At 49.0% G+C, this 10,566-nt stretch overlaps 1 protein-coding gene across 1 annotated transcript in view; it reads right to left on the bottom strand.

Moving 5' to 3' along the window:
• Positions 1–2,116: 2,116 nt before the first annotated feature.
• sik2b (salt-inducible kinase 2b) overlaps positions 2,117–10,566 on the bottom strand; it is a 43,562-nt gene continuing 35,112 nt past the window's right edge. Inside the window, 7 exon segments of the mRNA XM_080006507.1 lie at positions 2,117–2,858; positions 3,212–3,300; positions 4,153–4,266; positions 5,402–5,559; positions 6,741–6,903; positions 6,905–7,038; positions 7,255–7,486. Coding sequence (XP_079862633.1) covers positions 2,318–2,858; positions 3,212–3,300; positions 4,153–4,266; positions 5,402–5,559; positions 6,741–6,903; positions 6,905–7,038; positions 7,255–7,486 — 1,431 coding nt within the window. The 3' untranslated portion in view covers positions 2,117–2,317.

Genomic DNA, 10,566 nt, shown 5'->3' with positions numbered 1-10,566 from the left:
TAAAGGTCTCTATCTAACCTGAAAGAGAGCAGTGTCTCTAGGACAGTACCGCAACCCCGTTGGTCCGCGTCGTCCGTAGCCCGACTATAAAGCACGCGGATCCCGGAGGACACCCTTGGATTTGGGATTTCCAACCAGATCAGTCGTCTACGCTGCTGACTGGGAGTGGCCGTCTGGCGTGGCAGCTACTTGGACTACGGACGAAACCTAGAGTCTGACCCACGAGCGCTAAAGATCTCGCAGTCTAGTGCGTGCTGGATGTCAATTCATCTCAGGATTTCAAATTAATCCTGTTCCAAAAAAAAAAAAAAAAAAAAAAAAGTGTTTTTTTTTTTGTTTTGTTTGTGTTTGTGTTATTTTTTTTTTTTTTTTTTTTTTAATCAAAGAAGAAACATGTGTGCGCTTCAAGTAGATTCGATAAATTCTAAGTGCTGTGGGGGAAAAAAAAAACAAAAAAAACCCAGAAACGGAACAAAACAGAACAGATCAGTCTCCGTGTCGGTCAAAGAGCAGCCGTGAGTCACTTTTTTTTTTTTTTTGAAAATCCAGTGTCAGTCGACCACGCCGTGCTGCTCCTCGCCTCGCAGCCGCCCCCGACGCTCAGGGAGGAGGAAAAAAACACATTCCATTCACCGGATCTCACAGCGGGGAATCTTTTTTGAGGGAAAAGTCCACCGTTAGAAACGGGATTAGAAACGAACACTTCATCATCAACACGAAAAAACCGGGCGTCCAGGAAGCGAGGAGGAGCTAAGCCGCCACTTCAGGCTACAACGTCAACACCACAGGGTTCATCATGTTTCAGTGATAAACATGTTGCCATGTGTTCAAGAGTTAGAATGTCTCACTCACACACACACACACTCACACACACACGCACGCACACGCACACGCACACGCACGGCAGTGACAGGTTATCTCCTGGTTACATCGTTTCCTGCAGCGGTGACAGAGCACCCGGACGTCCCCCCCGGGGACCGACGGGAAACCGTCCGTTTACAATCCCTTAACACCGAGAATTTATATTGCTTCAATATTGCCACAAAAAAAAAATAAAAAAACAAAAAACAAAAAATAATAGATTTGAACTGTCCAAGCGCCGCGACTCCTCAACCAAAGCGCGCGTGAACCAGACGAGCCCCCGTTTACCGGGATGCCGTCCGCTCCAGTTAAGACCCAGAAAATGAGCGTGCGTCGCCCGGCACGCGCCCGCATTATTTACACCGGTGTGAATCTGCGCTGCCGCACGTGGACATTCAGAGAAGAAGTGGTTCAGTAGTGTGAGAATTACATCTGGCTCAGTAGTTTTATGGAACTTTGCTATAAAGGAAAATTTCGCCCAAAATCAACTACTTGTTGCCACCGAGGGTTTAGACAAAAGGCGTCGTGTGGGAGACGGGCAGCTCCACCTCCGTGAGAAGGCGGAGGCGGAAGGTCAGCGTGCGCAAACAGAGACATGGAAGTAGTTTGTGAATGTGATCCTGATAATCAGAGCGCTGTTCATACTTAAAAATTGTGAATGCAGTTGTGAAAATAGCTGTTTGTTTTTTGTAGAACGCAGACACTCACGAATTACAGACTCGCCGTTTGATCTGCTATGAATCACACATTTCCATGAGCGCCTCGAAGTATCTCAGGGCTCTAGTGTCAAAGTGGCTTGATAAATGAGGGCCTTTGTCTCCGGTTACATATTCTTTTCCCATTTAAAGTCAATAAATGCAAAAAATCTCAATTCGTCTACTGTCTTTTTGTCGTTGTTACCGACGTCTTATTTTTCGATACAAAAAGCGCCGTCAGCCGCTGTGCTTTTGGTTCTGAGAGTCGGTCGTTCTGTCTCGTTTGCGGTTCACTTTGCGAAAAACATTTCCACGTTATCGGCCGCGGACCGGCGGCTCACGGGTTCTGCAGCGTCCTCAGGCGGCAGGGAGCCGACCGGGAAAACGCCCGACCGGAACCCGGCTCTGGTGCACGCGGTGCCGTGCCAGGCCAGGCCCGGCCCCGGCTCAGAACAGGGGAGAGGGAGAACGGGAGGCAGACTAAGGGAGGATTTTGGTAGAAAGGTCCCCCCCCCCCCCCCCCCGGAGGTTCTTCTCAACTAAGAAAAAGGAGTCTGTAATAGTCGTACACAATTCAAAAAACACATTCCCTTCCACGTTGCTGCCCTTATCGCCGCGCTCCGCTGACATCTCCGCTCTCCGCCCGTGCTTCCAACGCGGTGCAGCTTTTCCGAAAAAAGCTCGACACACACACACACACACACACACACACACACACACACACACACAGACACACACACACACACACACACACCGTCACTTCAGTTGACCATGACGAAGCCGTGCTGAGAGTCCACCGTCTCCATCATCTCGCTGTCCAGGAGGGAGCCCTGCAGCTCGGGCAGCGCCAGGCCCTCGTAGGGTCCGGGCCCCGTCGCCGCCCCGGCCCCGCACGCCTCCTCCAGAGTGTACGGAGGAGGGGGCTGCCCGGGGTCCAGGGGGAACTCGTACTGGGGTACCGGGGTCTCCAGGGGGAAGCCGTAGCCCTGTGGCCGCTGGAGCTGAGGATGCAGGTGCTGGGTGTAGTGGTGGTGCTGGGTCATGTAGGGGTCGTACACCAGGCCCTCGGGAGCCCCCGGCTCCATCAGGGCGCCCAGGCCCTGCGGGTGGGTGAAGGGGGGAGAGAGCTGCGCCTGGGCGCCCACCGACATGGGGGAGCCCTGGGGGGAGCCGGGGGAGGCGGCCGTGTCCAACAGACCCCCGGGAGCGTAGGAGCCCTCTGCGATCTGCATCTGGTTGAAGTAGACCTGCAGCCCCATGCCCTGGGACTGCTGCTGCAGGTACATGCGCTTCTGGTTCAGTCTGGAGGAGAAGAGTTGTGGGTCACCCAATTGCACCTTGAAGGATCACGGTCATTCCGAAGTGAATGAATTTCGATCAATATTTCTCTGAAAATATTCGTTTTAAACTGCTCCAGGCGATTCTGTAATAATCCTCTAAATAATCCCCACAATAGTTTAGAGCCTTTTGTTTTAATAGATCCCTCTATTAATGCAGGCTAAACATGGCAGCGATGGGGGTATTTCTCAGAAGGAACATTTTGGAGGCTTCTGTTTCATGGCTGTTCTAAAAGAAAAGCCTTGACAGAAATCAAAGTGTGTGTGCCTAGATATGAAAGAGACGTTGTCGTGTAGTTTAGCTAGGTTAGTTTGTACCTGTGCTCCTGTAGCTGCTGCTCCAGACTGCGAGGCATCTCCTTGCAGAAGAGCTGGCAGCTCGCTGGACTGTTGGCCAACACGTTCGCCTTTAAAAGAGACCGACTCATTACTCTGCTCAGGACTCGTGTACATTTACGACAGACATAACAAATAGATACGGGAGTGGGGATTATGGGCGAATATCACACGACAGAACAGACATTTTACAATTCACAACAAATTGCGGGGATGAAGCCAGCCTAGTTCGTAACGGTGGAAGTGTGGAAATATTGCTAACGAGGGAAATGAATGAATTTTAATTTATTGAACACATTCTCAGGAGAAACCAGGGATTCCTTTGTTCCTGGCTGTTCGGAGTTTTGTTGCTGGATTCATTTGAATCAATTTCACAATATCAATCTCCCTTCAGTCTCGTCATTGAGGTGTGACTGGGAGTCTTTCACGGAGGTTACAACTCCTGTAAGAAGCCGGGAGCCCTCGTTTTCATTTTCTGAAATTATGTGGGAACCTCTAAAAGTGGCTGAGAGGGTTTGGGTTGATGGAGGATGTTTTGTTTTTGCAGAACTTAAAGCCGGCGACTCGTAGCACTTTCCCGTCTGATTTGAAGTTCAAGTTTCTTTTGTTTGGCCACTGTAAGTCAAAATACAATTCCCTACTACAGAGGTCACCTTGGCCATGCTTCATTTAATTTTCATTTACTAGGTCATCATTTCCATATCAATCTAATTTCCACCCAATCACACACAGTATTTTTAAAACCCACTACCAATACACAATGAAGCCACTGCGCAGGCATCTTAGAGGCCATTATAAATCACAATGTTACCATATCGGTATTATGAAGGTTTAATTAGAATCTGCATTAGATGTAATACACTAGTAACGCAGACAAACATAGAAGGCCGTTAAATACTGTGGCCTTGAGTGTTCCACGGTACCTGCAGCCGGTGGGAGAGGTACTGCGTCTCCAGACTCTGCCGGCGGGACAGCAGGGGCGGCTGCGGACCCCCAGGGTACAAGGCCAGAGCTTCCTGCTGCCTGGAGGCTTCACCCTACAGAGACAGAGCAGGAAACTGAGCCATCTGGAGACACACACCGGGCCGAGATTGATGATTTCATTGATATTTTGGGGACTTTCGTTGGATATTTAAACACAAGAACCAATAATTAGTAATGTGCATGCTGTGAGCAGGTAGTGGCGCTGATTAGAACAGTCTATAAAGACATTTGCATTACTTTACTGCAATGCAGGCTTAAAGATAACATTTAACCAAAACCCCAGGCGATATTGAGCGTCATCTATACACCCGCTAGCCCTGCAACGAACACACACAGACAAAACCCCTTCCACTGAAAGGTAATAAAATAATGCCCCATTATGGTCAGCGTGCTCCATCCTGCGGTCTAACCAAATTACCAACGCTGATCTGTCTGAATGCCAGCGAGCCTCGGCCAGATGCCCTGCACGCCGTGCTCTTCAGGGAGCGGACATAAGTCCAATGAAATAAAGACAAATTAAAAGCATAATGGGCCTGAGCTTGATTACCAACAAAGAGTTGCTTCATCAGATTAGCAGAGGCAGTGTCTCGTCGCTATTACATCCTGATTATGTGTGCTGCTTACAGTAAAGGCTGGATAGTTTTCTTCAAATGGCGATTCACATGATTTAGCAGTTGGATTCTGTGCGAGTGTGTCCGAGTCTGTGTGTCTTTGTCTCTTTTTCTGTGTGTGTGTGTGTGTGTGTGTGTGTCTGTGTGTGTGTGTGTGTGTGTGTGTGTGTGTGTGTGTGTGTGTGTGTGTGTGTGTGTGTGTGTGTGTGTGTGTGTGTGTGTGTGTGTGTGTGTGTGTGTGTGTGTGTGTGTGTGTGTGTGTGCGTGCGTGCGTGTGTGTGTGTTCTTTCCGACCAGGACCATTGAGTACCAGTCACCACTCTGGTTCATTTGAGTGATCTCAACAATGGCTGTATTCTCCTTGGCCTGGGCTCCAGGCCCCAGGGGCCCGGAGACAGTAAACAAGCCACAGTTGGCTGCCTCTTTTGGGGTTACACAACATCAGCGCGGGCAGCTGACTCCTTCCTGACGGTGATGGGAGCGCGGGACCCACACACATAAAAAGTGAACGTTTGTTAACCCCAAAATTCAAAGCTCCGAAGTAGCGTGGTGCATGTGTGTGTGAGATCGGGCTGACCTCCATCAGGTTGTGGAAATGCTGCTGCGGCCCCAGGGGGCCCATGCCGGCCCCCTCGCCAGAGCCCATCTGCTCCACGAACATCTGGACCTTGTTCAGCTCCAGGATGCCTTTGGTCCTCGCCAGGTTCTGGAGATGCTGCCGAAACGCAACCAGACCTGAGCAGACAAGAACACACACACGCGCACACTTTCATGTAATTAATAGCACCGAACATTCCTACATTTCATTACAGAGCTTCTCCTCACCCCTACCGACGGTGTGACCAGATGTACGTCATTAGCTGGTGTGGGTGTGTGTGTGTAGTTGTGCATGTGTGTGTGCGCACGCAGACCAGTTGCTTCGATAAAACCCAGGCAGCGGTGAGTGTTTTTGGCTGTGAACAGTGGGACCTGACTCACCCTGATGATGGTGTCTATTTAAAGCCTGAGTTGGTAGTTTGACGCAAAAACCGTTCCGAGCCTCAACACACACAGAGAGAGAGAACTGTTCCGGAAACACACACACCCTTGAAGTATGGAGTGTGTTACTGTCACCGTGATGCTACTGTTTACTGAGCTGAAAGTGCAGGTGCAGAGGGGGAAGGAGAGGCTGATTCACACTCCTCTTTTGATAATCAATTTCCCCTGGAAAGGTGTCTGGCACAGGATGAAACTTTACTCTGAGAGAGAGAGAGAGAGAGAGAGAGAGAGAGAGAGAGAGAGAGAGAGAGAGAGAGAGAGAGAGAGAGAGAGAGAGAGAGAGAGAGAGAGAGAGAGAGAGAGAGAGAGAGAGAGAGAGAGAGAGAGAGAGAGAGAGAGAGAGAGAGAGAGAGACTGAGTTGCGGGCCTCAAAGGAACCGTCTGTGACGCAGACAATTCATCACCGCCGTTGTCATGATCAAAATGGAGAAAGTGAGGGGGAGACACAGGAAACGCAATTGAGAAAGGGGCAGGGAGGATGAGCAGAAGGCTGTGTGGGTTCACATCCTAAAGCTCTGGTGCTTCCTAGTGTGCCAGTCTCTCCAGGATTTTGCACTTTTCTTTTTGTGATTTCTGCTAAATAAAATGCTTGATTTTGCAGCGGGCTTCCTTAAAACATAATACGCAATTTGCATACTTTTATGTGTTTTCTTGGGGAATCTTGGATAGTCATGTGTAATCACTTCCTGTAATACAGATTCTGCAATTCATTATTTCCATAATATCCACGTGGTGCCTCCTATTAAATGTATATATTGTTTAACATATAACTATTTTGGTGAATCCCATATCATACGTACTTAAAGGCACCAGGACTTCATAATTTATTCAAATGAAGCTAGATGGCTAGATTGTGTGTGTGTGTGTATGGTACGGACCCTGGGTGAGAGACGTGTCGGAGGCGCGGCGTCCCTCCCTGAAGCTGATAGGCGAGCGATTGTGCGCTTCCCTGCGCTGGGAGCTCAGGGCGGCCATGGTCGGGTTGGGGGGCCGGGTGTTCATGAAGGAGGGCGGGGTCACCCGCGGGGGGGGCCGAGCTGTTGGCCAGCACCACCTCGCTAAAGGAGGGGGCGTCCTCCAGAAGGCTGAGGTCGCTGTGCATGGAGCCCATGTCGTAGCCCATGTCCGAGTCCACGCTGCCCAGCGACGGGTTGTGGCCAAGGCTGAGCAGCTTTCCTGCACGATAAAACACAACCACAACCACAAGACTGAGCTGGGCTGGATGAGTGTTTCTCCACATGGGGTGCGGGAACCACTAGGGGTCATCCAAAATGTTCCAGGGGGTCCCCAGAAAAATGTATAATAGTTGCTGTCAGTGAATTGTCGATATGGATGAACGTTCACAAAAAAGAACAGAATTGTCCCAAAACAAGGGATGGATCGAGACGGTACCTTGGCCGGGGAGTCCCGGTTGGTTGGTAACCTCGGAGAGGGTGTGCCGCCGCTGTCCGAAGCGAGCCGTCTGATAGGTCGAGAGCAGGTGGGCGGGGTCATCCTCGGCATCGGGCTCCTCCGTCTCAATGCCCTCGTCGATCGATGTCTCCATCATGTTGCTAGGCGACGAGGTGGAGGACTTGCGGAGGATGACGGGTGGAGGCAGGGGGTCCAGCAGGCAGCCATTCACCTGGTTGAAATGAGGGAGGGAGTGACAGAAGAAGAAGAGAGGGGGAGACAGAGTACAATAACCATGAGAGCAGAGTTCTCAGTGAATGAAGTCCACAAGAATGAAGACTACACACCTAGTTCAGCCGAGTTAAACCTACAGTACATTACTTATTTTTACTATAAATATCCGGCTTTTGTTACGTGCATTCCTGTGTACTGGTAATTATCCTAATGTGAATTATCAATTTACACCAGCTCCATTATCATAATAATGTAGATAAGCTTTTCCCCTTATAATTATCAGGACACTATATCACAGGGTTAGGGTTTTTTTCTCCCCCCAATTCAATGCAATTATTTAATATATTATATTACTAAATGATGTAACGAAATGTGATGTTATATATATATATATCAATTCATTCACTCAGCCAACAGGTCAGTTATGACTGCCGCCTCACACAAGTACACGTATTCACACATAAAGTCAATAACGCTAATTTGTTGTTGCAGGGGAAGACAATTTGGGCCGAGGGACCCAGCTGCCATTCCTTATTCCCTCCCTCCACCACAACTGGTCTCGTACTGGGAGGGGTGGGAGGGGTCTGTGTGTGTGTCACAGCATGTGTTAGCGTGTGGTGATGAAGGAATGCAGGCCAGGGATATGTATCTAAGCATCCACAAGCATGTACAACTCTATAAAACACACATTCTGTACATACTTGTGAACATATCAACAGACACACTGGCTCAAAGTTGTGTGCAAGCGCGCGCACACACACACACACACACACACACCATGAGGTTGAGCTGACGTTGGTGTAATAAGGGGCAGCGTTGCTTAACTCCCCCACGCAGTTTTTTTTTTTTGTTTTTTTTGTGCAGCCTGCCGGAATATAGGAATGTTATTACCACACACACACACACACACACACACACACACACACACACACACACACACACACACACACACACACACACACACACACACACACACACACACACACACACACACACACACACACACACACGGCAAAGAAGGGCTGTTAAGCAAACAAAGAAGATATGAAACGGGAGAGAGGAACATAAAAGAAAAAAGTAAAAAAAGAATAAAAGAGGAAAAGAAAGAGTGAAAAGGGGATGAGGGGCGACCTGTCTGCCGGGAGCCCCGGCGACAGCAGCTTCCTGTGCATGTGTGTTCACTCAGCTTCACATTAGGTCATCGCCATCACAGGACGGAGCTTACATAACCACACTCCATTCACACAGATAACACTCTGTCTGCCGCTCTGATCTGCGCTGCTCACGCACACACACACACACACACACACACACACACACACACACACACACACACACAGAGACACAGACATACGCATACACACTCTCTCTCTCTCTCTTTCTCTAACATTAAGCAGGAGGGATCATACACAATGGTCACTTTTTGGTAGGTAAACACCGACACAAGTGCAGAAAAAGAGGTGAAAAGAGCCCAGAGGATGAATGTGTGAGGGCATGTGCGCTCGCACACACACACACACACACACACACACACACACTCACCATGCCTGTGTGTGTCTGTCTGTCATGGAGAATAGGCAGCTGTCCTTTCTGATGAGAGTGCTGGCTGAGTGCTTACATAACAGAGCAAGTCAGCTACACTGTGGCAGGTTGATGGGGCCCACCAATGCTCTAAGGAGGATGTGCATGCACACACCCACACCCACACACACACACGCGCGCGCATGCATCCATAAATTGCTCATCAAAGGGCGTCACTGTGGAGAGCTTTGAATCTCTGGAAAGTTTTACTGGGAAATATAACTTCCATAACCGGAAAACAAAAAGCGTGACATCTGATCATAGACTGGGATGGCTGATCCATGACAAAGAGAGATTTGTAGAAAGATAAAAGTAGGAAAAAGTTCCCCACAACACACATGCACACACAGATACCAACATTCAGTATTCATACAAAAATATACACACACACATATATATATATACATAATAATACACACACACGCACACACACACACACACACACACACACACACACACACACACACACACACACACACACACACACACACACACACACACACACACACACACACACACACACACACACACACACACACACACACACACACACACCGAGCATCAGAATGAGGAAGAAAAGGGATTTCAGTGACTTTGAACATGGCATGGTTGTTGGTGCCAGACGGGCTGGTCTAAGTATCTCAGAAACTGCTGACCTACTGGGATTTTCACGCACAACCATCTCTAGGGTTTAAAGAGAATGGTCCGAAATAGAGAAAATATCAAGTGAGCGGCAATTGTGTGGACGAAAATGCCTTGTTGATGTCAGAGGTCGGCGGAGAATGGCCAGACTGGTTCGAGACAATAGAAAGGCAACAGTAACTCAGCTAACCACTCGTTACAACCAAGGTATGCAGAACACCATCTCTGAACGCACAACACGTCGAACCTTGAAGCAGATGGGCTACAGCAGCAGAGCACACTCCGGGTGCCACTCCTGTCAGCTAAGAACAGGAAACTGAGGCTGCACTTGGCACAGGCTCACCAAAAATGGACAATAGGAGATTGGAAAAACATTGCCTGGTCTGATGAGTCTCGATTTCAGCTGCGACATTCAGATGGTAGGGTCAGAATTTGGTGTAAACAACATGAAAGCATGGATCCATCCTGCCTTGTATCAACGGTTCAGGCTGGTGGTGGTGGTGTAATGGTGCGGGGGATATTTTCTTGGCACACTTTGGGCCCCTTAGTTTCAATTGAGCATAATTTAAATGCCACAGTATACCTGAGTATTGTTGCTGACCATGTCCATCCCTTTATGAGCACAGTGCACCCATCTTCTGATGGCTACTTCCAGCAGGATAATGCACCATGTCACAAATCTCAAATCACCTCAAGCTGGTTTCTTGAACATGACAATGAGTTCAGTGTACTCCAATGGCCTCCACAGTCACTAGATCTCAATCCAATAGAGCACCTTTGGGCTGTGGTGGAACAGGAGATTGGCATCATGGATGTGCAGCAGACAAATCTGCAGCAACTGCGTGATGCTATCAT

Source organism: Zeus faber (assembly GCF_960531495.2).
Source record: "Zeus faber genome assembly, chromosome: 9".
Lineage (NCBI taxonomy): Eukaryota > Metazoa > Chordata > Actinopteri > Zeiformes > Zeidae > Zeus > Zeus faber.
The sequence above is the reverse complement of the archived record's forward strand: the minus strand, read 5'-3'. Positions and strand labels throughout refer to the sequence as shown.